General features: G+C 35.6%; 4 protein-coding genes across 7 annotated transcripts; 3 read left to right on the top strand and 1 right to left on the bottom strand.

The window, feature by feature from the left end:
• The first annotated feature begins 794 nt into the window (after window positions 1–794).
• LOC125186577 (CBS domain-containing protein CBSX3, mitochondrial-like) lies at window positions 795–2,621 on the top strand. 2 transcript variants are annotated; one of them, XM_048082959.1, is made up of 6 exons: window positions 795–927; window positions 1,495–1,766; window positions 1,883–1,970; window positions 2,065–2,138; window positions 2,221–2,281; window positions 2,353–2,621. In XM_048082959.1, the coding sequence occupies exons 2-6, from the start codon at window positions 1,506–1,508 to the stop codon at window positions 2,493–2,495; spliced, it is 627 nt and encodes a 208-aa protein (XP_047938916.1). In that variant the 5' UTR covers window positions 795–927; window positions 1,495–1,505; the 3' UTR covers window positions 2,496–2,621. The 2 variants fall into 2 exon arrangements, with proteins under 2 accessions (XP_047938916.1, XP_047938917.1); XM_048082960.1 differs by having other exon boundaries at window positions 804–922.
• A 1,145-nt stretch (window positions 2,622–3,766) lies between these two features.
• Window positions 3,767–4,747, top strand: LOC125189699. Its single transcript, XM_048086950.1, has one exon. The coding sequence runs from the start codon at window positions 3,767–3,769 to the stop codon at window positions 4,745–4,747; it is 981 nt and encodes a 326-aa protein (XP_047942907.1).
• Window positions 4,748–5,377: 630 nt separating this feature from the next.
• Window positions 5,378–17,360, top strand: LOC125187264 (phospholipase SGR2-like). The gene is made up of 23 exons (XM_048083816.1): window positions 5,378–5,467; window positions 5,570–5,767; window positions 6,841–6,941; window positions 7,070–7,261; window positions 8,452–8,607; window positions 8,874–8,945; window positions 9,063–9,215; window positions 10,004–10,054; window positions 11,307–11,477; window positions 12,860–13,009; window positions 13,463–13,528; window positions 13,640–14,113; window positions 14,191–14,245; window positions 14,353–14,486; window positions 14,685–14,757; window positions 15,316–15,418; window positions 15,508–15,601; window positions 15,678–15,740; window positions 16,303–16,348; window positions 16,464–16,567; window positions 16,666–16,712; window positions 16,783–17,032; window positions 17,102–17,360. Exons 2-22 carry the CDS (start codon window positions 5,572–5,574, stop codon window positions 17,015–17,017), a joined length of 2,736 nt encoding a protein of 911 aa, XP_047939773.1. The 5' UTR covers window positions 5,378–5,467; window positions 5,570–5,571; the 3' UTR covers window positions 17,018–17,032; window positions 17,102–17,360.
• Window positions 17,361–20,104: 2,744 nt separating this feature from the next.
• On the bottom strand, window positions 20,105–23,637 carry LOC125190742 (ubiquitin carboxyl-terminal hydrolase 2-like). 3 transcript variants are annotated; one of them, XM_048088120.1, is made up of 6 exons: window positions 23,509–23,637; window positions 23,178–23,226; window positions 22,143–22,189; window positions 21,380–21,426; window positions 21,155–21,257; window positions 20,105–21,067 (listed from the first exon to the last, which is right to left on the bottom strand). In XM_048088120.1, the coding sequence occupies exons 2-6, from the start codon at window positions 23,206–23,208 to the stop codon at window positions 20,291–20,293; spliced, it is 1,005 nt and encodes a 334-aa protein (XP_047944077.1). In that variant the 5' UTR covers window positions 23,209–23,226; window positions 23,509–23,637; the 3' UTR covers window positions 20,105–20,290. The 3 variants fall into 3 exon arrangements, with proteins under 3 accessions (XP_047944077.1, XP_047944079.1, XP_047944078.1); XM_048088122.1 differs by having other exon boundaries at window positions 23,390–23,517; XM_048088121.1 differs by having other exon boundaries at window positions 23,384–23,509.
• Between the last annotated feature and the right edge of the window lie 2,926 nt (window positions 23,638–26,563).

The following is a 26,563-nucleotide window of genomic DNA, read 5'->3' on the forward strand; positions in this document are numbered from 1 at the left end:
ACGAATTGAAATGATAAATTGTGTCAAACTTTTGGGGACAAAGGTAGTATATGATAATAAGGCATAGTCACCATTCTAATTAAAATAGTTTTACAACTTAATTTTAGATGTATAATGATACGATAATGATGTTTAAACTAAAAAGATGTAATAAAATTATAATATTGGACCCTAAGATACTTGAAACACAAGTCTTACTGTAAATATTTAATAATGCTTTGTTTAAAAAGTGATACTCCCTCATTTCCATTGAACATGACCCACTTTCCTTTTTAGTTTGTTCCAATTAAGATGAACCATTACTTAAAATGGAAACATCTTTATCTCTACTTTATAGTTTCCCGTGCCGCCCAAGAAAGGGGTCATCTTCCTTGGGACGGAGGGAGTATATTATTGAATAAGATCATAAATCTAGAAATCTAATCTTTCATAGTTTAATTCTAAGATAATTATGTACTCTTTTCAACCCATAAAATTTGTCATTTATTTCTTTTTTCATATGTTCCTAAAAATTTATTATCTTTTACTCTTATTATTTTTGGTAATAGACCTCATGTTCCACTAATTCATTCCTACTCACATTTTAATATACAACTAATATATAAATGTAGGATTATAAATGTAGGATCCTCGTGATATTAACTTTTTCAACTCAATTCTATTACACTTCTTAAAGCTCGTATCGTGTCAAAAGATGCTAAATTATTAGGTACGGAGGGAGTAGATAAGTAGCAATATACTTTACTTGTGTATGTACGTGACTACGTGTATAAAGGATATAAAGTAGGACCGACAGATAGTGAAGTTGTGGGATCGGATTCAACTTGCTAAAATAAGTGTAAAAATTATCTGCTCCTTTGCTCTCTCTTTCATTCCTTTGTTGCCTCTGCTCAAACTTTACTCAACAATTATCTCACTTCCGGTAAGGTAAAATCCCTCATCCCATCTCTACACTTTGTTGAACTCCAAAATTGAAATATATTTTCTTCATTTTGTGTGTATTTCAAGAAAGTGATGATCTAATTTTACCAGTGAGGTGTTTACTGAATAGCAGAGGCAAAATTTAGAGATTTTATTAGATAACATTTACACTCACTTGTTTGTAAGATGCATAGATCTTGATTTTCTGTTTCTATACATGCCACAAAATAAACCACTCTCATATTTTCTGATTATAAAATTTGTGCTGGTTAGAATCACATCTTTTAAACACAAAATTTGCATATTTGAAGATTAAAAAAAAGCGTTTAATTACATTACTGCAACAAAATCTTCCTTTGGCTAGAGGATTAATGCAACAATTCTTAAGTCTATGCTTATACTGGAACCTCTTAGCCTTATTCTCTTGTAAATCTTACCTTGTTGAATGGTTTTTTATGATCACTGTTTCCAAATGAAACTGTAAAGTTCAAGTTTTGATGGTGCCTTTTTTTTTAAAAATGTATAAAAAGCAACTCTGGTTGATTCTTCAATTTGGATGATGTTTACTCTCAGTTCCAGCAACAATGCAAGGAGGAATTCAAGCTTTTTTCTCACATAGCAATGTGATCAAGAGCGCAGTCCTGCGCCACCTGCGCGTGGCGCCTCCAGCCGCTCTCTCTCTCATGTTTGCACGCCACGAATCCACCACGCCTGCTACTCGTATGGAGGAGCATGGCTTTGAGAGCACCACCATCTCCGATATTCTTCGAGACAAAGGGAAAACCGCAGATGGATCATGGCTATGGTGCACCGTGGAGGATACTGTCTACGATGCTGTCAAGTCGGTATATAACCTCTGTCACATGCCTCACTTGCAAATTTTTTATGAGCTCGAGTTGTTAGATGTCTTTATGTTGTGTCGTTTATAATGTTTGGCTGTGTTTGTGTGCTCTCATTGAAGATGACTCAACACAATGTTGGGGCTCTGGTGGTGGTTAAACCCGGGGCTGGGGAGCACAAGTCTATTGCTGGGATCATCACTGAGAGAGGTAGTATCACCGAAAACTATATTTTCGAATGGAAACTGAAAATAATGTGCCTGTGTGCAAGATATGATGATTTTATGATGCTGTTTTTATCTAGATTATCTGAGGAAAATCATTGTCCAAGGAAGGTCATCCAAGTCAACCAAAGTTGGGGATATCATGACTGAAGAGGTATGCATAAATACATACATATATTCTGTTAGGGTTCATGTGAATGGTCATAATAAACCCTAAATGGACTGACTGATTGCAGAACAAGCTGATCACAGTAACACCAGATACAAAAGTTCTCAAGGCAATGCAGTTGATGACAGGTACTAGTTTCTGATACTTGCGATTTCTGCAACAGTCTGGACTAAAATTACTTCAAACTCTTGGTTGGCAGATAATAGGATCAGGCACATTCCGGTGATCACTGGAGGAGGAATGATCGGCATGGTGTCCATCGGAGATGTGGTTCGTGCAGTTGTGAGCGAGCATCGCAATGAGTTGAACCGACTGAATGCCTTCATACAGGGAGGATACTAACTGTGGAGGGACTAAAGATTGTTGTAAATATTTTGCTGCCATGAATCGTTCAACAGTAATAATATGCACTCTATGCTGACTGCTTTGTTTTAATTATGTGTGATGATCACACAACTGCTATCTCTAGTCCTTTCTTAGTCTTAGTGCTGTGTGGTTTTATTTATTGCCATTTTGGGAACCATCAGGACAATGATGAATTCCTTCAAGCAAGGTATCAAGTATTGTGAGAAAAAAAAAATGAAAGGTTACGCATATTCTACCGTATGTATTTGTACCAAAATTTAGTACTAGAGTATAAGATGGTGCGTTTCCAAAACCATAAGCGAAACAAGATTTTGAGGAAAGGCCCGTCACCACAAAAGAAATTCTGGAACAAGTTAAACATAACTCCACCTTTTATCCTTGTGAGAAATAGGGTAATCCCCATTGAGAAAAGCTCCCATGACACCAACCGCAATCGCAATCACAAATATCCAACCAAGGAAAGTAAAACGATCCTACTCTGACAATAGGAATATATTAGTAGAATGATATAGTAATACATTTGATTGGCAATTTGGCATTAATGTATAACCACGTTATAATAAAAAAAATAAAAAATGAAAGGATGAGATTGTAAATCTTAATCATTAGATAAAAAGTTGGAAGGATGAGATTGTATGAGTTTTAAAAACACACGGTGTTTTGGTTCATTCCAATTGTATTTTAGTTTATTTTAAATAACACTGTACAATTATTATGAACTAAAACACGAGAACTTCATCTGCCAATTGAAGACACATTTTGACTCGACATGAGTTTTAGGAAATTGTTTGACTTTATAAGTAAAACGAGTGAAAAAGTCAGTGGAATGCGAGTCTCATTTTTATATATTAATTTTATAGTAGAACGTGAGTGTAATGAATTATTTGACATCCCAAAATGACAAAAATGTGTTAGAGCATCCTTAACGCTGGTGGGCCGGGCCGCAACTCGCGAGTCCCGGCCCGAGTTTAGCGTTGGAGCATGGAGAGTCACGGCCCGGGACGGTCCCGAGGACGCAGTTGCGTCCCGGGGCCGCTCCCGAGTCCCGTCCCGGCCGGCGTTATGCGTGCCCGTGCCGCATCCCATGTGGCCCGTCCCGGCGTTAATTGCGTTCGGGCCGGGCCGCAAGTCCCCACGAATTTTTTTTTTTTTTTTCTATTTATACACTATATTTGCTCCATTTTTAATACTCTTCCACACAAACTCTCACTCTCAATCCTCTAGCATTTCAACACTTTTTTAGTTCTATGGATTGGTTTAATAGCGACCAACGCCACATGGACGATTTTGTGAACTCCCAGAACTGGCAAGTGCCGCCGACACCCGATCCAGATGCAACGCCTACTCACGGGCTGCCTACCAATATGGACATGGAATCGCCAGTTAGCACTGATGAGTACGATATCAGCGATATGGAGCCCGCTCAATGGAGGGGCAAGGGCAAGGGCAAGGTTGCCGATGAGGATGGGCCGAAGAAGTATAGTCCGCAGGAGACAATGTGGCTGGCCAAGAACTATGTCGACGTCTCCAAGGACGCTGTGGTCGGCAACCAGCAAAGCGGCAAAGTGTTCTGGCTGCGGATTGCAGATAAGTACAACGCTGGTCGACCCGAAGGCTCGTTCAAGCGTACCTACGTGAAGCTACACAAGCATTGGGGTCGGGAGCAGAAGGAGATTAACAAGTGGAATGGCAAGTGGACTAAAGTAGTCCGGATGTGGCCGAGCGGGCACAGCGAGATGGACCTTGTGGACAAGGACAAGGCAGATTACTTCGCTGACGGGAAAAAGCACTTCAAGTACTTCGACGTTTGGAAGCTTGTTGAGAAGAGCCCGAAGTACACCGGTGGGGCTGAAACGCCGGCGAAGAGAACCAAAGTCGCCGTCAGACACTACACTTTGAGCGAAGGAGGTCCGCCAATCGACCTCAACGTGACAGATGAGGACTTCTTCCTCTCATCTTCTGGTACTGAAAGCCGTCCGATGGGCACAAAGGCGGCAAAGAGGAAAGCAAAGGGGAAGGCAACTGCGAGCTACTCCGCTATGCCACCGCCGCCACCCAATCCTTCCTTGGACAAGATATCAGACTCTATGTCGGATATGAGTATTATGTTGCGGATGGGCCAGCTGACGGAGTTGATATCGAGGGATACATTGACAATGTCGGAGTACGAGCTCGAATTGCACCGTGAGATGATCGAATACCTTCGCGCACAAATGAAGAAAAAGTAGTTCTTTTTTCTAGGATTTGTAATTTTCTTCTTCTAGGATTTGTAATCTTCTTTTTTTAGGATTGGTAATTTACTTTTTCTAGGATTTGTAATTTCCTTTTTCTATTTTCTGACTGAATAATGAATTTTTCCGGGTTTAATTGTTCAACGTAATCTATTTTACGATTAAAATATGTTGTAGTTGTGAATAGTGCAAATGAATAGTTGTGGTCTGAGTTGTGGCCTGCGGGGTTAATGGAGTTGTGGCATGGAACCCCTAATTTGAGGGAATGATGACGTAGAGGGAACTTGCAGCCCAAATCCGGGACGGGGTTAAGGATGCTCTTAGGTTTTGAGTTTTGACGGGATTAAGGATGCTCTTAGGTTTTGAGTTTTGACGGAAGGAGGGAGTATATAACACATTAACACTACTCTTTGATTGAGTATTTAAATAGTTGCATGATCAAACAACCATGATATTATTCAATCCGTAGCATGTGGTGGAATAGCCTATATTAATATCACGTGACTGAAAATAATAATAATACGTCTATGAATTATACGAGTACATTTTGATTTGGTTTTATAAAATCATCAAACCATAAAGTTCCGAAATTCCGGTGCTGCCTAAGGTTTTGTTAACACGTCTATGAATTATAGTTTGCGGAGTGCTCAAAAAATTATCACTAAGTGGTTTGTATTCCCGATCAAAATCAGGAAGCCTAGTTGAGAAGGCGAATTGGTGAGCAGAGTCGATTCCTAAAATTTGCGTTTCTACGTATCGCCTTGTGAAAATATCTACGAAAATCAACAACCATTTCCGTATGCTTTAATTTTCGTGTAGCAATGAAATCGGATTCCACTGCTTCCGGCGGCGAGCCATCGCCGGACATGTTGAAGAATACGCCGCTGAATATAATGCGGTTGTCCAGTGAGATCGAGCAATGTGAGGGGAGGCAGAAATATCTTGCGCGTACTACCAGTCCGTCCGACGGCGGCGATGTGCGCTGGTACTTTTGCAAGGCTCCGTTGCCGCCAAACGGTGAGTATCGACTGTTTTGTCATTTTCTTCTGAAATGCTTGTGTGTTTTGGTGGAAACTGTTCTTTGCAATCCGTTGTTGTGTCGAATTGAAGCATGTTTATCACTGCATTGCTGTGTGCCAAAGTTGATTTTACGCGTAGATGAATTGGAGTTATGCATCTGCTTCTTGTCATCTCAAAACCGGACCGAAGCAATCAGGCGAACATCAAAATCAATTGTGTTCTTTTTTTTTGGTATTCACTGTGCATATGACTTCTAGGACATTCAATTACTCACCGAGTCACTAAAACAAAGTCAAAGAATGAATAGGGAAGTAAAGCAGCAGGGAGTAGAGACTTCATGTAGAATAATTACGAGTGGACTTCTGAATTACAAGATGCTCTGAATTATGCATGATACATTCTTTTAGTTAAAAGGTCTAAATCCACAAGAAGCTCACAAGTACAGACCTACAAGACTTTATAAAGTCACGCTTAATCAAAATTGTCAATTTGTGCAATTTTGAAGGATTTGGTTGTACAACTATGTCCACTTACAGTTGCAATAAAGATAACAAAATATGTGACACTATACTTGGATTGTAGTTCCATACTTGACTGCCAATACCAGCTCCATTTTCAATTTATAATGAGATTCTGGACCATGATAGTATCTCATTTTTAACAAATTAACGGAGTCCACCTGGGAATCAGTTAAGAAACCTTAATTGTTATTTCAAGAGGAGGTAATTTAATTAGAATTCTCAATTATTCATGATACATACTCCCTCCCAGAAAATTGTGCATACTTTTCCATTTAGGGTGTTTCACAAAATAGTGCACATTTCTTTTTTGGACACCTTTCTTCATACTTTACCATCACTTGCACACCTGCTTACTCAAAAAACAAACATGAATCACCAGTCACCATTACCCGCGTTAACTAACATAAAGAACAACAATATGGGGCCCTTTCTTCACTCACAAAATACACTACCTAACTTTTATTAAAACCCATGCCACACCAAGGCGTACACTATTTTGTGGGACAAAGGGAATATATGGTAATGACCATTATGTCTTGTTTTTCTCAGAGCTAGCTGCATCAGTCCCTCAGACAGAAATTGTTGGAAAAGGTGATTATTTTCGATTTGGTATGAGGGATTCTCTTGCAATAGAGGCATCATTCTTGCAGGTCATGCCACTTTCTTCTGTTTTGTTGATATCTCAATATCTCATGGATATCTTATTTTCATTTTGAATAGAAAATAATGTGCCTTGGGATATGAGTACTATACTTGATGCCATTTCCTACATTTGCAGAGAGAGGATGAGTTACTTTCAACCTGGTGGAAAGAGTGTGCAGAGAGCAGCGCTGGCCCTATAGAGACAAGTTTTGTTTCAAAGTCACCCTTACATATAAACAGAACACTGGCAGGAACTCCACAATCCGGCCAACTATATTCAACTGATGAAGAAAGAGTTGGTGTCCCTGTAAAGGGAGGCCTATATGAGGTATTGCTATATGCAATTGTGTTATCAATTCATATAGTTGTATTTTGTATAGTTATATTTGGTATACTTACGATCTGTAGTAGTCCGTTTAAGAGAGGTGGCTACTTTATAAAGGGAGAGTTGATAGCCTTTTCATATGTAGCTCACCATCATTCATAGCTTAATGGAATCAAAGTACATTAAGCTAATTCAGATAATGGGCTTGAAATACAATAATAAGCAGATATGCTGGTTAACCAGATGCTCTTTTACCTTCTGGCTTGTTGCATTTGGTTTGGTTTGGGGGTGAGACGGATTCTGTAAACAACCAGTTGTAACTCTAGAATTGTAATTTTAGCTAGTTAAGTTTATTCCATGTTGTGCCCCTAGTCCTTTAAAATCCCTCTCCAACAAAGAATTCTGCGATATGCTGAGTGGTAATCCTTCAAGGGAGATTTACTTTTGCTACTAATCAAATAGATTGACTTCATACCAATTTGATCAATCCCAACTGATATTAAAATGCAACAATGCTAATAAGGCACTTACCTTAGGTAGTGATGCCAAATAACAACTACATTGTGTGTTTTACGTAATGGGTTACTTTAAAAACTTACAAAATATCAGGTTTTCTGATGAATGAGTAGAACATAGGGGCCATAGGGCTTGATTGAACCCACTCTATTAACCTTTTATGGACAAAACATAAACATATGGATGGAGATGTTGATCATAAAGCAAATGCATCAACACATGCAATTTTTCCCTTTCTGTAATCAAGTTCTGTAGGATATATTTGCATGGACCAATAATTATATGTCGACAGAACAACAAGGATTGTGCCCTTAATTCATTTTTTTGCAAAACGACTTATGGTTTTCTTTTGTGGGTAAATCTTTGTAATAAACTTTGCGACATCTAAACACTTCACTCTGCAGTAGAGATTCAATTTGCTCTAGATAGACGAATCTTCAACTCTTGGTAACAATGCATATTTTGCTTTATCACTCTTGACATATTATGCTCATACTTTCCAGTTACTGCTGAAGTGGGTTTATCATATGACCCATATCTGTTTTGAGAATGCATGTCTATTCTCCTTAACAATTATGTAATGTATAGAAATTTTGCAGATCCGTCATCCATTGGGTGCATTTGTTCACTGCATAAATGAAGAAGCATAAAATGTTGAACGGTTTTAATTAGTGCAGGTGGATTTGGTCAGGAGACATTGTTTTCCCGTATACTGGAATGGACATAATCGCAGGGTCCTACGAGGCCACTGGTTTGCTTGTAAAGGTGGTCTGGATTGGCTTCCACTGCGCGAGGATGTTTCTGAGCAGTTGGAATACGCATATCGCAATCAGGTGCTCACTAATCCCTTCTTATTGGTGAATTTGTGGTGAATCAAGTAAATTAGAAGGGTATGGGGCCTTGCCATGTTCCTGAAGACTGTAGATAAAGGTGCTTAATTTTTTTGATTTATATTCCAACCTTCCCCTTTTTCTCTATTGTCTTTTAGGCTCTTTCTATGCCTCTGATTAATTTAATGGACTTTACTGGTCTAGTTATGTCTTTCTTTTTATTGTGAGTTAATCTCAAAGCCTGAATAAGGTTGGGTGCCTGCTTTCAGGTTTGGCGCCGAAGAACGTTTCAATTGTCAGGTCTCTATGCTGCACGAGTTGATATACAAGGCCCTACTCCAGTATGCCTTTCTGCTCTAATTTAAAATTACTTTTCATAGTTTTAAGTTAAGCTATATATGGTTTCTGGCTTCAGGGACATGACAAGTAACTGCATCTAATGCCAATATTATGATTAGGGACTACATGCCCTTTTCACTGGGGAAGATGATACATGGAAAGCATGGCTAGGTGTAGATGTTTCTGGAATTTCTGGTGTTGTGAAATTCGGAAAGAATGGGATCAACATACGGCGTGGATATGCTCCACCTCAGTCTCAGAAACCAACCCAGGTAATTCATTTCACTTATAATTATTGTTGGCTAACTATGTCTTAGAATGCCGATTACCTATTAATTTTTTGGAACTTAGCGTCATTTTCTACTACGTTTCTAATAGATTGGATTGGAAGAGGATTTCTTAACTACTAGAGTATTTATGGTCCATGATCGATATAGGCTTGGCTATTGACAGTGATAGAACTATAGAAGTAGGCGTTGGATTGCTGAAATTCTCAAAGGAACAGGCAGGGAATATCGAAGAATGGAGAAATGCTAATCACAAATTGATAAAACTGAACTACTAGGAAATAGAACAACTAATGATACGTCACCTTGAAGAGGGCCACAGCTATGAGAAGGGCTACACACAACAATCATTGGTACTAAAGACTAATTTTATGGAAACTTCAAACTACTACCAAACATTTCCGGATCCCCTTTGTACTTAATTAACACAATTCAAACTGGCGTAAAAAAGGAAAGGACATATTCATGGGAAAGACTTGAAGAATAGAAATGTACCACATAGATTAAGTTGCTAGAGAATACAATATTGAGAGAGACCATAGATGAAGAAGGAAAAATGTACTGCAAAGAGAGGGAGAGACACACATAGAGAGAGAGAGACAGTGGTAGAGAACGCTCTTTTTAAAAATCCTATATTAGGGAAATGAATACCTAGGTTGAGATGATGAAAAAGAATATTTATATTTTATACTTCCATTGTCCACTACCTATAGTCTTCATAGTGGATGTCACTGTTGAATAATGTTGCTACAACTGTCTTCATTTTGTTTCAGGATGAATTACGTCAACAACAGGAGGAAGAGATGGATGATTACTGTTCACAGGTTAGACAAAATTTCAGTGAGGATATTGGTGTGAAATTTTTAGAGTACGTGAGAAATATGTATGGCAATTGGCCAAAAAGAAATTGTTGTTTGATGGATGAATACTTTCTCTACCAAAAATATGTTTTCTTGTTAATGACTCGCTCTTTGTACATATTGACACATTTTTATGTAAGAACGTAGTTAGACCATCTTTAACAGGACAGGTATAATGATTCTGAATGGCCAAATGAAAAGACTCACTGCTTGCTATTATAACTTTTAATATCATTGCTTATGTCTTTTTTGCATTAATAATTATTGAGTTTTAATATGAGTCATGAGATGCAAATACGTTTTACATATTTTAAAGATTAAACATATAAACAAAAATATTCTGGAATATTCCTTTTTATATATATAAAATAGAGCAGATGGTTGGGGGATTAGTATAAATTCTGCTGTAAAATAGATACTACCTCCTTCCATGAAAAATAGTTCTGTTTTTCAATTTTGGGCTGTCCACCAAAGTTAGTCTCTATCTATTTAGAGTAGAAATTTTCTCTCTAATAAGGTGGGTCCCATTTTTACTAATAATACTTCAACCACTTTTTCTCTCCATCTCTGCCTTACTTTACCAATTTTACATTAAAACTTGTGTCATCTACTACTAAGACTATTTTTATGGACGGTGGTTGCATAAGTTTTCTGTAAAATGGAGATGTCTTTAGCTATTGCTTGTCCATGGATGAGACTGCTGAAAGTTTTTGTTAGATAGCAATTCTTGTGAGATCATTATGGCACCTTCCTGACCAAGCTTGGAGTTTTCTAATTCAAAACTCATACATGGTAAAGTTGACGTGTGATGGATGCCTGAAATGGTGGACATTGATTGATGAATAGACCGATTCTGTTTCTCATGGAAAATAACTTGCATGTCTCTCGTTTATCTTTCAAGCAATGTAAATTGATCTGAAACCAGTACTGCAAGGAACTATATGTTAAGATGTTTGCATGTTCGTTCTCATATATTTAGTGAGTTACAATACATTATAAACTTTTAATAGTCAAATATGGTGATATTGAACATTGAATTTTTCATCTTGTATTTATCATAGAACTATGGCAATGCTAAGGCTCGGTATGGATTTCTAGAAGGATGTTTTTCCCCTTTTCCTGTCCTTGAGTTTACTGTGCATTTAGTTCAGTGATGATCTTCCATTAAGCAAAATTCCTTTTATTTCAAGCTGTGTCTGATTGTTTTCTGGTGTAGGTTCCTGTTGGACATTTAGTCTTCATGGTTCATGGCATTGGTCAAAGGTTGGAGAAATCCAATTTAGTGGATGATGTTGGAGATTTTCGCCTTATAACTGCAAGTGTTGCTGAAAGGCACCTTACTTTTCATCAACTTGCCACTCAACGAATACTTTATATTCCATGCCAGGTAGTTTATTACCCTGTTTATTACTGAATCCCACTTGATTGTTCTCTTTTGTCCATGTTGCCATTCTTGATAACATTTACCTTTATCATTGTATATAACTGATTTTGCAAAGTGAAATATTATGAATTATTTGACTGACCTTTCCTGTATCAACACTGATGTGGAGATTTGGATCTATTGATGTGCACACACGTACACACATGCAAAACTGAGATGTGTGGACCTTGCTATGAATATATATGCACTAAAGTTATAGAAATAATTTTGGGCTTGATACCACATATAGTGCTCAAACAGTAAACTTTTAAAACAGATTTTATATGAATAATCTTGGAAATATAATTCCCATCAAGTATTTGTATTGATGGTTTCTCAGCCAGGACTATTGGCCTTGCATTTCTAGTTCTCTTCTCCTTCCAGGTGGGGGAGGGAAAGCTTTTCATACATACACTTTTTTAAAACGTTTATTGGTTTCATATGAAGTTTAGTTTGGCCACGTGAAGAGGAGTTTATTAAAATGATGGATGGCCACAAGATGATTGGTGGAACCTAAACTATTCCGACTTCATTGATGAAACTGCTTGGCTTTTCCTTACAGTTGATCCCTAAAGAATTTACAATAATTTAGAAGTTGCAAGTTTTTTTGTATATAGTCAGCCAAGCCTGGTCACTGTGACCTTTTGGAGGCACCCCTTCTCCCAAAGTTACAGGGCTAAGCATATCATGTGCTTAACCTATCAATTGACATCCCAATTATTGCTGAGTCGTGTGTGCATTGGTTGATAAAGCATTGAATCATAGCCCACTTTTTCTTTATATCCTGGGAAGGAGACTCTTACATATAGGGTGCCTGCTTTTTCCTTGGCTGAAGGTGGGGGACACATACAGATAAAGTACACTTGAAGAGATGGTGTGATAAATCAACAACTTTTTTTCCCCTCTTTGTCCCACTATATCATTAAGTACACACTTCATCAAATTAGAATGATGATCTAATTGTTTGCCTTAAAAAATAGCTTAGCATCATCCTCATAGCTGTTGAGATAGGCCTGTAGAAGAGCAAAGAACAATATGGTCTCTGGTTGAAAATATGTTCTTTAGTATCCATGAGTTATTTTTGAGATATTCTGGTTAATTACCAATCCATGGGGATTCTGTTAAGACAGCTACTATTGCAAATTTTTATTTTTATTTTAGTTTTATGTTACTTTTTTGCTTCCAATCCCATCCTGATGCTTATGAGAACCAATGTTCGTAATGCTGTTATCATTATTAGTTTGTCTTCTCAGAATGACTCATCTCATGTACCCCAACTTCTTTAGTCATGAAATTTGTTTGTTTCGTTGTAATAATAGTAGTATAATACTTTTTGCTTTCGACAGTGGAGGAAGGGATTGACTCTCAGTGGAGAAGCTGCAGTTGAGAAAATTACTTTGGATGGCGTCCGAGGGCTACGCAGGATGTTGAGTGCAACCGTTCATGATGTCCTATACTATATGAGCCCAATATACTGTCAAGAGATAATAGATTCGGTAACTAGCTTCTAATGATCTCTTTTCTACACTATGCACTGACATCACTTTCTTTTTCTAGATATGTAATGTTTTTTTTTTTTCTGGTTTTAACATCTGTGTTTTCTCAGAAATTGTGATTTCCGTGTGTTACTAAAGGTCATAGTTGATTTTATAATCATATCAAAACATGCGAAATAGGTACCTATATACGTATTTATTATAGTAAGTGGAGCATCATTTATATGGTTTGATAACCCAGTTATCCTCCATTGTGGGAAAAATTGTTGATTGAAATATATCAATATTGTGTTTCTGCTCTTAATTCTGCTAGCATTTTGTTTATGGTCTTCAGCATCCTATCAAGCAGAGAATACTGCTGCTTTTTATCTGGAGAATATTATGTCTCCTACCAAACAGTTGATTACCTTATGTTCGGTCTGTTAATTTTAGCTGTTTACATGGCATGTCCAGGTATCCAACCAACTTAACAAATTATATCTGAAGTTTTTGAAGAGGAATCCTGGTTATGATGGAAAGGTATTGGCCAAAGAAAATATGTTCAACTATCTATATAATATAATTATAATTAAACTTATCCAAATGTGTCAACCGATTTTAGTTGTCTAATAGTGATTCCAATTTATGTAGGTTTCAATTTATGGTCACTCTCTGGGTAGTGTACTGTCTTATGACATCCTTTGTCATCAAGAGACTTTGACCTCACCATTCCCAATGGAGTGGATGTACAAAGAAAAAATTAAAAACAATATTCCTCATTCTGTCAGGAATAATTCAACATCTAATAACAGTCCCAACTCAAATTCTCGGTGTGAGAGCTCAGAGAATGTAGAGAATGTTTTAAGTGAGAACATGGATCTTGTAGAAGAGCCTACAGAGGGAACTTCCAATCCATTGGGGCCTCCGATATCCTCAGAGTCTGATTTATCATCATTGGGTGGAAATGCCGATGAACTTTTCCACAGTTTATATGACATGGATTTCAATAAAAATAACCCGATAAATGAACCCAATACCATGAGAACTGATGCTGTACTGTTCGACGACAGTACAGAAAATTTTCATCGTAGTAAAGCTGATAAAATTAGGTTATTGATGGAAGAGGTAATTAGTGATGACTTAGCTTTGTGTGCTTGCCTCAATATCTTTGTATGCTTCTTACCAAAGTTTCATTGTCTCAGAAAGATTTGCTAAAAGCAAAAGTCAAAGAATTTGAAGCTGATTGTTATAGCAAAGGTATGAATATGCAGTTTCAGTGTAGTTTCAAATGCTTTTTTGGACTGTACTTGTTTGTCTCAAGTATTTTCATTGATCTTAAACACCAATATCCCGTATTTGATAAGAGGTACTATCAGTGAATGCAAAGAAGAATTCCTCAGACGTAAACCAGTCTGATCCTAAGAGACGTCAGCATGGGCATAGAGATTGTTTGAAGAGTTATACCCCTCAGATCAGATATACAAAATTAGAATTCAAAGTAACATCTTCTCTCTCTTTGAAAATATCTTTCTTTCTGTTTACATATTACATATCGCGTACACCCTCTCCAGAAACATCTTGATCGTCTTCTATATATTTATATATATGAATACATCCCTATATATATATATCCTATATATATATATATCTCTTAAGAAGTTCATAGGTTGAATAACACACATTACTTTGATGTCAGGTTGACACATTCTTTGCAGTTGGGTCTCCTCTTGGAGTTTTTCTCTCCCTTCGAAATGTTCGTATTGGGATTGGTAATAACGATGCTTTTGAAAGTGGCATACTATTTTCTTTCTTGACCTTCTACTTCTCCTTTTAGGTAGTGTGGAAGTTGTCTTTAAGCATGAGAGATGAGAGCATCATGGAAAACATGTATAGTTTATCATTACATAGATTAGATCATATGTTTGATTTCTATGGATTTCAGTATTCACTTCTGAAATATTTCTCCATTTTGGTCGCATTGATTGGTTTGTAAACAAATAATAGCTGCATTAAGTTGGCAGGGTTTAGCATCAACTGTTCTTACACGTCCGTCATTACTAATCATTCCAAATGGACATTACAATGCTGGGGAATACATACACACAAAAGGTTCATCCTTCCTGTGGAGTTAACACTGCCCTGAAATTTTGGAAAAAATGCTTTGCACAGTCGAGTCATATTAGTCTTTTGGGCCTTCTTTAGAAGTTAGAACCAAGCATTATTTTCTGGGTTTTCCATGACTTACTGTCGTACTTGGTTGTTTTCCTTACAGTCTGATGGATTTGGGTACAGTTGACTAGAATATCTCCTGATGTTTGCATTGCTAGGCAAAGGGAAAGAGTATTGGAAAGAGAAAAATATAAATGAAGAGATGCCAGCATGTCGGCAAATGTTTAATATCTTCCATCCATTTGATCCTGTAGCATATAGGCCTGTCTTCTACCCCTTCGATTAGAATAGTTTAATAACTAACTCCTTTGTGATAAGCTTCATTTTCACATATTACTTATTTGCCACAGAATTGAACCACTCGTGTGTGAAGAAATTATGCACAAACCTCCTGTCATAATTCCTTATCACAGGGGTGGGAAACGGCTGTATGTTGTGCTCAAGGTAAGGAACTGTCGTCTTTGAATGTTTGTGGGTTAGTTCCTCCTTGCCTTTTGGTTTTGATATAATGTTAAAACAGGAATTCAAAGAAGGCTTAGCATCGTGTTCTCAGGCAGTAAGGAATCACTTTAGCAGAGTTAGGGTAGGTAATTGTTGGTTTTCTTACTATTATTTCAGAAATCACCTTAATTTTTGGCAATTCTTCTGTAAGTAGGCATCTGGAAAGTTATTTGATGCAGCGGCAGAATTACATTTCATAGCTTGTTACTTATATTTGTTTCGTTGAATAACTTTCCAAATTGCTTATGATTACAAGGGCATGAACTACAATACTATAATTCAGAAATGAATGCTGGATCTTAATTGTTAAGGACCTATCATTTCTTCTATCTTTTGCTTTTTCCAAACAATTAAGAAACACAATATGATATCCTTCAATTGAAATTAAGCCCAACATTATGCTCGAGCGTTAGGAGTAAGTATTTTTAAGGAGCTTTCAGCTTTGCACACTTCTACTTTGCCAAAGAATTTTCTGGTAATTATGCTGTGACAAGTTAGCTCAAATTCTGCTCTGTTTGCAAGTCATACTACATGTTAAGCACTGAATCAATAGAGATACATATTTACATATGTGAATCACATGATTGGATTTATTTGTGAGTCATACTGAAAGCTTAATTAATGAGTAAAATGCTCCTATGTAGGTTAAAGTGCTGACACTATGCGAATCTAAGTCAGATGATGAGGATGGTAAGTACTTTAAAGCCAATTTAAAGTTTCTGCTTACCCACTCCTTGTATCAAGATGTAGAGGCACTACCTTTTCTTTGTGCTAAATTTACTGCAATGAATTTGCCCTATTGCAGAGCAATCTGCTAGCAGTCATAAAAAGAATGAGAGATCATACGGTATGATCATGATGAATAGGCTAACGGGAAGTAGAGACGGGCGAGTTGATCATGTATTGCAAGTATGTGCTATCACTGATGTCCGACTTCGTCCAAATCAAAACATCAGTCTGAAAAATCGTTTCATGGTGTAACTCTCTTATTTTCTTTGCTAATGCAGGATAAAACCTTCCGCCATCCGTATGTATCAACCCTCGGGGCGCACACGTAAGCTTCACCATTGCTTTGTTAGCTTCTATAATGGTGTCGAAACTGAGGCGAAATTGATTTTTGCCAGAAACTACTGGAGAGACTACGACACAGCTCTCTTCATGCTACGGCACTTATACAGGGACGTAGCAGAGGAACCAAATTTGAGCAGTGGGGAGCTGGAAGGCTGCTCGAGGAGTAGCTTGAAGGGGTGGTCTAAACAGAGGGAGATACTCGACGAAGAGCTTCCATTGACGTTTGCTGATAGCGTCTTCATAAAGCATTTCTCCTACCAAGTGAAGAAAATGTGCAAAAAACACTGAATTGTCAATTTTGAGGTTCCTCGTTCACTACATATGCTTCATCGACTTCAACTGCGGTTAGTTTTGATTAGATTTTTTATGTAGCAGGCGATTGGTATGCTCAGAAAGGAAAATGCAGGTTGGAAAATATGGCTAGTGAATAGTAGCAAGGAGCTTGAGGCTTTGAGCATTCCTAAAAAAGTACTCTTTCGACCTTTCTTGTGAATATATTTCTCAAGTATGGCTCTATTGTCAACATATAAATCGAGAGAATAGAAGAATTTTAAATGCATTCAGATAAAATTCTTACGGCCTAGAACGTACTGTAAGCAAAAGAAAATAGGAAAAATTAAAGATGCGAAAAAATATGTTCTTCAGATTGCTTGTTTCAGAATCATAATTACAAAATACAAAGATAATCAAAGTTGAGAAAATTATATTCTCAAACGAAGTTATAAAATAATTAAATTTTTATATTCAACTTTGACTTTAATTAGAAAAAAACCACATAATTAAAATAAAATATTAACGGAGGGAGTACATCATGGTTCATGGTTCATGGTTTAAGAGACCAATTTCCCAAAAAAGAAAAAAAAAGAGGTAATAATTTCTCTATGGAATTGGAGTCTCCTAACCTGATTAGTTATTCCCATCTCTCATGTAGTCTTCTATACAGCTGCAAATCGAATTTCTTCACCCAATTTAAGGTAACTTTCTCTATGGGATCATTCTCTCTCTCAGCCTTCCTCAATCTCTACTTAATATGACCTAGGTAGCGTATCATGCGCGGCAATTTCGTTTTGTTAGCGTGTAATTACAGTTTAAAATTTTTCGTACTCAGATTTTGGGCTTCTAACTTATTTCAGAATCTATTTTAGTTTTTAGATATTGTGTGGGCAATGTCCATCACAGTGCAGAACTATTTAGTTCTACGTCTCTTTCCCCCCACTCTACTCATGTTTTTTCATTATGCGTTTTTATATTCAACAAATTAATTAGTGATTTTTGTTTTCAGGAAGATTGCAATCAGTGAGGAATATGAGGTTTTATTCTAATTGGAATTCGGGTTGTCTAGCAAGATTTGCATAACAATTTCCTCAAGCATGAACTTTGATGGAAAATTAGTGTGTTAACATTATGAAATAGTTAGATTTTTGTTAGTATTTTTGTAAGATGGTTGGAACTTTGTCATTGCTGATTTGCTTCACTCTTCTACAGTTAAGCCACCTAAAATAGGGTCCTCTTCTATGGCTTATAGCAGCATAATCCAAAATTAAGACTAAATCTATCCCTTTAAATTTTAAAATTAGTGGATAAGATTAAATCTTACGGATTTCAATAAATAGTAGACACAATATCAACAAAGGGGTAAGATCGTCGTTAAATTAACATATTATAATTTTCGTTATTTTTTTTGTATCAACATAATATATTACAAATATCAACACAATGACATGAGAATTTCAACACAAGTACTAGAAAATATCAACACGGTTTTATTGAGATTTTACATGCATTATATTGAGATTTTTTAATGCATTTATTGATAAAAATCTGCTTATCAACATATACGAAAATGAAATAAAAATTATTATCAAATTTCATCATCCGAACGTTGGCGGAACATATGCAATTGAGATCTCGTTAGAATCCTTATAAAATTACCTTTAATTTGATATATTTTTGGGGGAAAATAATTTAAATCGAGAGAGTTAAGTAAATTTAAGGTTTTGGGATAATTTTAATAAGAGAGAATTGACATTAATACACTTTAATTTTATTTAATAATTATTTAAATTTTAACTATAATCCACTTGATATTATATCAACCGCTAGATCTTCTAATCTAATGGTTGAGAATTGGTCTTAATTTTGGATTGCTAATTAGTTAGCAGTGGATCACATCCCACCTAAAATATATTTAACTATTTAAGGGTGGAGCCAGGAGTTTAATTCAATGGGACCAAAAATATATGTATAAAGAAATTTGATAAATTTGAGGGGGACATTTATAAAGAAAATTGATTTTTTTAAATTAAATACTAACAAATTAGCATATATAAAATATATTGAGGATGGGAAATTGCCCCTTATACTCCCTATTTAGATCCACCCTTGTATATATACATCAATAATCTAAGACACAGATCGAAAATTTTAGACATGGAATAATTGCAAATACTAGTAGAATTATTGCAAAAAAATGTTCTAGTCATGATAGAGCGATTGATTTTCAAACATGTGGGACTGAATATAATTAAACTAAACTTCATGATTTTCCAGTAATTTCTTTTTGTTACTTCAATAGTTCCAATACATTTTTGGAATCACACATATATTTAGAATTCTAATTAATCTAATGATATGGAAATTTTTTTCTTTCTGACGGTGGGAAAAATGATAAAACGATATAAAGCGGATTATTACTCCAAATTGAATCCAAATTTCAGTTTAAAACTTATGTAATGAACCTCTTTGGTTAACCCGAAAAGCGGGGTAGATCCGCGAGAAATCTCATTCGCTCCCCGTCCTTCCATCAAATACTCTGCTTTTTCCTAGATATTCGAGTTCAAATACCCATGGATTCGCTGTTTGGCTTCATATAATTCAGAAACCACTAGTTTTCTGGAATTTCGAAAATACACATCAACTTTCTACACAAAAATAGTTTCCAAGACTTTTTGTTAGTACTTGAATTGTTAGAACACATTTTTGGAATTAGACATTTATTTAGAATTTAAATGGATGTTTACCCACACATATTTTCCCTTCACGAGACCTTTCACCTTTGACCAGAGACGGAGGACTTGTTCCAACAATTAAGCAGTACAACCGAAAATGACTTCCAAGTAGCAAGTAGGAGTAATAGATTTCGAGAGAAATACTCCCTCCATCCCGACCTTGAGTCATTTCTATTTTGCACATGATAATAAATAGTTAAAGAGAAATAAAGTAAAGTAAAAGAGAAAATAATATAGGTAAAAGTCTTCTAGTTCGTATTCTCTCTCTTACTTTACTCTCTCTTCACCTTAACTATTTATTACTCCATAATTTTTCCAAAAGAGAGTGCAAAAAAGAAGTGTCCCAAGTAACGTGAGATAGAGGGAGTAGGATCCAAAGATTTGGAGTATTAAATAGATAATGACCATTTAAAAGACTGTGGATAACATTCTCAAAAATCTACTAGACATAACCACATAAAGAAAAGTCATGCATGCAAAAAAAAGCAAAATCTTAAACAGTTGTTTAACATTAACAGCTTTTTCCAAAGTTGGCCTGTGTAGATATGCCGCTTCAAGATTTGGAGGCCTTCTGTTTGGCCTTTTCTATGAGAGGTCTCAACTGCTTCTTTTCAGCAAGGATCTTCAAGAAGTTGAAGAGAAAGGGTATGTAATTGTGCTTTCGACGGATGTTTTCGGTTCTCCATTTCTTGAACTTCTCCTCCTCCATCACTATCTTCTCAGTCGCAGCTTCAATCCCAGCATTTATCTCTGAAAGTGACATGTTAAGCGCGTCCACAGCACTTCCGTCTACCATTCTCTCTGACTGCAATGCGCCAAGTTGTTGGAGGATTCTCTCCCTCTTCCTCTGGAGTTCTTTGAGCTCAGCTGTGTAAACTTCTTTTCTGTTCTTTACTATCGCCAATAGATTGAATCTTATTTCATTTTGGGAATATCTCTCGATGCGTTCCTGAATCACAGGTTGTACCAAGCGTAGCCATTCCATATCGCCTTGCCCCCCAACAGGGCATGTGCCGAGGCTTATAGGTCCCTCTTTCAGCCCATCAAGCTCGTAAAGTACCCCATCAACCGGTATATAGCTTATGAAGTGATATACATCATCGTCTTTTCCAGATGTTCTCTGCTCTTCGGGAACAAAGGGCTCAGGTCTTGCAAAACTATTGTGCGCTGTGCGGATTGCTTCACTGTTATTGATAGCTAAACCCTTGAGCTCGGGCGGGAAGTTTTTTGTGAATTCCTTCAGCGCTGACAACTCTGACCCAATATCAACGTCAGGACTGTTCAGCAGAATTGACAGGATTGCTTGGGTTGCACAGGCATTATTTATTACCTGCAGTTATATATTGCAAGAAATATTGAAGCACTCACAAAATTTTTCCAATTTTGACCAGCTAAGATTCTGGTTATGGATACTAACCTGGCTGGCAAAAAACAAGTTTGGGTTTGGATCCTTTATTACAGGACGGTCATCCTTTTCTCCCGCACGCCATTTAAAGAGGAATATTAGCCCATAAACTGGCCTGTCCGCAAAAGAGACAGAAACGAAGCCCAGAGCCAATAACATAAGAGCTCAACTTTAAAAGCAGGAGGAAAAAATAGAATCGTGATATTAATCGAACAAAGTGATATGCATGAAGTTTACCTTAGATTGTCTAGTGAATCAGGATCCAAAGAATACAACTCCTCGACCTGTTTGAGCATAGTAATTGAAATAAATACTTGATTGCTAAAAAATCTGCCAAGTAATTACAAAAACAAGTGACAACAGCATCTCAACCTCCTCCTACTTTGAAAACAAAATAAGACAAAATTTTGGGCAAATGAGCTCATTACAAGACAGCAAACTTTATTATCAGATATCCTAGAACCTAGAGATGATGAAACGCTAATTTTACATCACGATAATTCAATTAACCCATTCTTCTTGACATTAGGGCAAAGCTAGATGACCAGCGACAACTATGGCAAGGCATACAAGGACTAAGGAAACAGCTAACTTTTAACTGAGTTATGCTTATCTCACTCAAAAATAAAAATATATAAGACCAGTCTGATTGATCAACTTTCTCCACCTAACAATTAATCTCGTTAAAAAGTGTAACAATTAATCAATCGCCAAGAGCAATCAATTTCAAACTGCTTGCATTCAAAACTTATTGGAAGTTATGAAATCTGAATGTGACACCCATATAATTGCACCATTAAATAAGTTGGGAATCGGAGTCAGATTGGTGAGTTTGTTTGATCTCTTCTTTTCCGTAATATTGGGTGTTAGAACTGATTCTCCTTTATTAGCTAGTCAAAGATAGTTCACTTGGAACTTGCATCCTATGAATGAAGTAAGCCAAGCATTGATTCAATGGAAATGAACCAGGCCTAAATGCATACATTTGGCAGAATAATACCTGAACGCCTTTCACTTGCATCTGCTGTATAAGTTCAGTGAAAACACCTGTAGTGCAAGAAAAAATTTAATTATATGTATCATTCTAACAAGGCAAAAGAAATTCAAGAACATGAATGGAAGTATTTATTTTCCGTTAGAGAATAGCTCCTGAATGTACTCAAATATGTAATTCTGGCATACGAGGATATAGAAATAACATACATATAAACACATAGATATGTATGGTCAATGGTGCATAAGAAACTTTAACATACTTCATGAGCTCTTATTGAAGAACATCAGACAAACTGAACACATATTCTTTCGACAGATTGTCAGAAACACTTAATTGTAGGGCTTGTTAGAAACACTCAATTGGCTCATGCATATTAGGATGGTTTCAACACCTCAGCAGCCTCTTAGTGAGCCTTCACTTACAAATACAGACCAATTTCTAAATTTCATTGAGCATCCCTTTATGATACAACTATGAACATGATATCTGCTACTGAGACAAAACTCTCAGTTCACTGTGCCATGACAAAGTCATACAGCTTTGTCATCAGCTTTTTAGTAATCCCCAATGTTGTAGACCTCTTGCGCTAGGCATTCTATAGCAAGGGTTGACAGATTGGGGCCAGAACAAGTCAATAATCTGATACAAACAACTCGTCATTTCACAATAACAGCAAATATGCTTAAAAGTATAAAACCATAATTACATCCCCAACCAATCAATAAACCTGGCACAACAGACTGAGGTTTCTTATGATTCGGAAAGAAAGAAGGAACAAATTATTATCTTCGTTTCGTTTCTAGATGAGCTTTGACGGGCCTATCGCATACAAGCTTGAGAAAAAAACAGAAATCTCATGCTCATCAGATGCCTTAGATAAAAATGAGGCTACTTTCAATGTCCAAAAAATATCTCTTCACAATTACATATGATCACGTATCGTATCATACAACAAGTAATTCCTTTAACATTAACTTTTTCCAGCAAAAACAGACACCGAAGAACTCTTAGACATTGAATTTCGAAATTAAAATATACCAGGATCCGATTCAATGGTGCACCAAGACATGATTGTATATCAAAATCACTGCAAAATAATAAAATAAAGTTAGGGGAACACGAAAATTAGGTATTAGAACATAAACCATCGCTGATATCATTCAAATTCATGCAACAATGCTAAGATACAAATTAACCGTTGTAGCACACGAAAATGCAAAATAAATTGAAGAGGGCAAACAAACCTTTACCCAAATTTTTAGTATAGCTGGACAGAATAGGTAACTCGCACTCCGTGGTTTAATTTGAAATTTGTTTCGATTGAAACCTAGAAGTGTAGTTGTGATAAATTGGAGAAACGAGAGCATACCTAAAACTGGCGGCGGGGGAGGTGGCTGAGCAGTGAGCGGCGACAAGGAGCTTTATTGGTTAGAAACTTTATGGATTTCGGTGTATACTGTTGGTTACCATATCAAAGTCGGGTCGGGTACGTTTGAATCGGCAACCCGTAGACTATGCAAATTAAAACCTGATTCGTATATTCAAAAATTCTTTTTCATTTTTTTATTCGTTAGGTAAATATTTTTCTTGTAATAAAATTAAATTTAAGGCCATCGGATGTCGGTTAAATGGGTGAAAGCAATCCATGAATGATGGCTATTATTTAATTTTTTTATTTTAATAATATAATTATTGAATCATTTATCTCATCAGTGTGTAAAATTAGTCAATTATGTTTGGCTTTACTTATACTTCGGAAGTCTCAGTTCCGCAAATCTATACATCTATATAAAAGGCGAGTTTTGGGTCATTTTAAAAAAATTATGAATTCTGAGTATAGATTTAAATATTTATAAATATTAAATATAAAAATAAAAATATTGATGTGAATTTAGTTTTCTAATAATGATAATAATTTATTTATTGTTTAAGCATAATTTAAACATAATAAGTCAATACCGTTATGACTCTATTTAAACAAAGGAGTTACTACCGTTACAAACATAAATTGATATATTATTATTATAGTAGTACTTATAATTATCAAATTTGGTTGATACTAACATTTTATGTTATAGAATCAAAAAGACTTTTATTGTTTAGGGTGGAAAATACTTCCGATTTTGACCAAATAATATACCATTACCACTACTAAAATGAATTTAGACATTAACTACAACTAAATCACAAATTAATGAGCCAACTATTTTATAAGTGACATAATTGCATGAGCCGTTACATGTTCAGTGTCCATTTGAATTCACTAAAAATTAAATTTCTAATCATAAATGGATGAAATTGAAAGGTTTTAGAATAGCCCCCAATTCATTTGTTTGGACTGTATATATGATTTGATAGTTTATAATTCACCCACTCGATGCTTTATTTTCTGCAAAAGTTTTGATTGGTTTTAGGTATTCTTCTAAATTTTTCAACGATATTATTTTTGCTTTTAATTTTAATATATATTTATACATTGCTATTGTGGCAAAAGTTCATGTTCCGATCAAACAATTTTCTAATTTAGCATCAAATTTAAATATATGTATTATACTATTGTTATTTTTTGTTGAAAGTTCTTATATAGATGGAGGCAATCTGACCGGAGAAGATGACACCGGCAAGGGCGATGAAGTGCTGGAGATTATGACTGGAAAAGGTGAGGCTATTGGAGATAGAGACAAGCGGATAAAAAACGTTGGGATGGATACTGAAATTCCAGAAGAGAAGATGGAGACGAATTTATTCTTAATTAGTAATTTTTTTATTAATTCTAATTAGTTGGTCATATTATTTACAAAAATTTTTTATTGAATTTACTGAGCAATATATATTTTTATTTGGTTTCATATATATTTATATAATGAATTTTTATTGCATATTTTTATGCTTTTAGATTTCGTACGATGATATTGTTTATAATTTCATAAAATTATTTCACTATGTAAAATAAGTTGAGGAAAAATAGAATGAATCGTGCAACGCACGTAGGTGATACTAGTACATAATAGTACTATACTACTATTATCTATTTTGATTAATTTTCAGAAATTAGTTTTAATTTAAGATGGATACTATCATCTATTCTGTTTAATTTGCATAAATTAATTTGAATTTAATACAGTAATATAAAACGTCCTCCTTTTCATTTATAGTATAATAGTAAAGGTCGCATTATCATCAATTAACACATTCTATTATCAATCAAATATAATCAATTGGAGTAGTATATCATATCAATAAATTGTATCTACATTTTGGCAACAACATGGGTAGACTAGAACAGACAATAGTATGTCTCCACATGAACTACTCGAAAGAGTAATATTTCATTGCGTGTGGCCGATTAAATAAGCTGCAACATGGTAATCTCATATCATCGCATAATCTTAAATTTTATACAGCAATTCATCACAACATGTATACAGTCAATTCATCACAATAAGCTGATGTATAATTTTGAGAACGTGTTTCAATAAACAATTGTCACTCAAGTTTAACAAAATGACTCCAAAAGTACCACTTCATGGAGAAAGTATCTTCTTAGTTTGCTGAAATGGTAATGTGCTAAAATAGGAGATGTGATTGTTGCCCCTAACGGCTCTTGCGATTCATGCATGTACTACACTCAAACACCTTTACAAAAGAGGACCGATAAAATAATTCAACTTTAGAAAGCATTAAACATGCTTAACAAATTCTACTTCAAGAATAACTAAATTCCTAACCTATAAACTAATTTTCAACGATCAAGAATTCCTATGGATGCAATTAAAAGACTATTTACTATGTATATCAAATAGGCCATCATCAAGCTAACACATTATCTAAATAATCCATCTAAATCCAAGTTAAAGAGATATTGAAAATAAATAGGGAAATACGGAATACTTTTATAAATGCATCTACCGATGATTTTATCTAATTACAAACAAAGAGTGGAAAATAGTATTGAACAAATCTACCGATGATTTTATCTAATTACATGTTTGGAGCAACAATGACATATTTAACCAAATATGTTGAACTCAAGAACACCAAAAGCAATGGAAATTCGGTAGTTTATTGGAGATGATGGCTTTACTTGATGGAATTGTTCTTCTACAATCAATCTGGTCGGTATGGCACAATCCACGTGGAAAGTGTTGCTTGCGCACGGATTCTCTGGCGTTTGTGGCCTTTTCTTTTAATGAAAATCATGATTTTCGAGCAAAATTAGATCTCTTTTGAGTGAGTCGTTTCCTACGATGAAAATAACATGTTTGTGAATAAAAACATAAATAAAATCGCATGAAATGAACGGAAGAAAGATCACTATTTGATTCATATCAATAGCTCTAGCGGCACTAGAAGCCATGGTCTCCCAAAAATTTTAGTATTCTCTTTTATATCCATGTTTAATTTTATTAAAAAGTGACATGAAT

The sequence above is a fragment of the Salvia hispanica genome, chromosome 5, assembly GCF_023119035.1.
Source record: "Salvia hispanica cultivar TCC Black 2014 chromosome 5, UniMelb_Shisp_WGS_1.0, whole genome shotgun sequence".
NCBI lineage: Eukaryota > Viridiplantae > Streptophyta > Magnoliopsida > Lamiales > Lamiaceae > Salvia > Salvia hispanica.

Excerpts from the sequence above, each read along its gene's own strand:
- LOC125190742 (XM_048088120.1), bottom strand. The coding sequence starts at position 23,208 with ATGTCTTGGTGCACCATTGAATCGGATCCTG. Across the intron at positions 21,427-22,142 it reads TGCAAGTGAAAGGCGTTCAG|GTCGAGGAGTTGTATTCTTT; the intron begins GTATTATTCTGC and ends ATGCTCAAACAG. Across the intron at positions 21,068-21,154 it reads ACTTGTTTTTTGCCAGCCAG|GTAATAAATAATGCCTGTGC; the intron begins GTTAGTATCCAT and ends ATATAACTGCAG.
- LOC125189699 (XM_048086950.1), top strand. The coding sequence starts at position 3,767 with ATGGATTGGTTTAATAGCGACCAACGCCACATGGACGATTTTGTGAAC.
- LOC125186577 (XM_048082959.1), top strand. The coding sequence starts at position 1,506 with ATGCAAGGAGGAATTCAAGCTTTTTTCTCACATAGCAATGTGATCAAG. Across the intron at positions 1,767-1,882 it reads TCTACGATGCTGTCAAGTCG|ATGACTCAACACAATGTTGG; the intron begins GTATATAACCTC and ends CTCTCATTGAAG. Across the intron at positions 2,139-2,220 it reads GGGATATCATGACTGAAGAG|AACAAGCTGATCACAGTAAC; the intron begins GTATGCATAAAT and ends GACTGATTGCAG.
- LOC125187264 (XM_048083816.1), top strand. The coding sequence starts at position 5,572 with ATGAAATCGGATTCCACTGCTTCCGGCGGCGAGCCATCGCCGGACATG. Across the intron at positions 6,942-7,069 it reads TAGAGGCATCATTCTTGCAG|AGAGAGGATGAGTTACTTTC; the intron begins GTCATGCCACTT and ends CTACATTTGCAG. Across the intron at positions 15,602-15,677 it reads GGCTGTATGTTGTGCTCAAG|GAATTCAAAGAAGGCTTAGC; the intron begins GTAAGGAACTGT and ends ATGTTAAAACAG.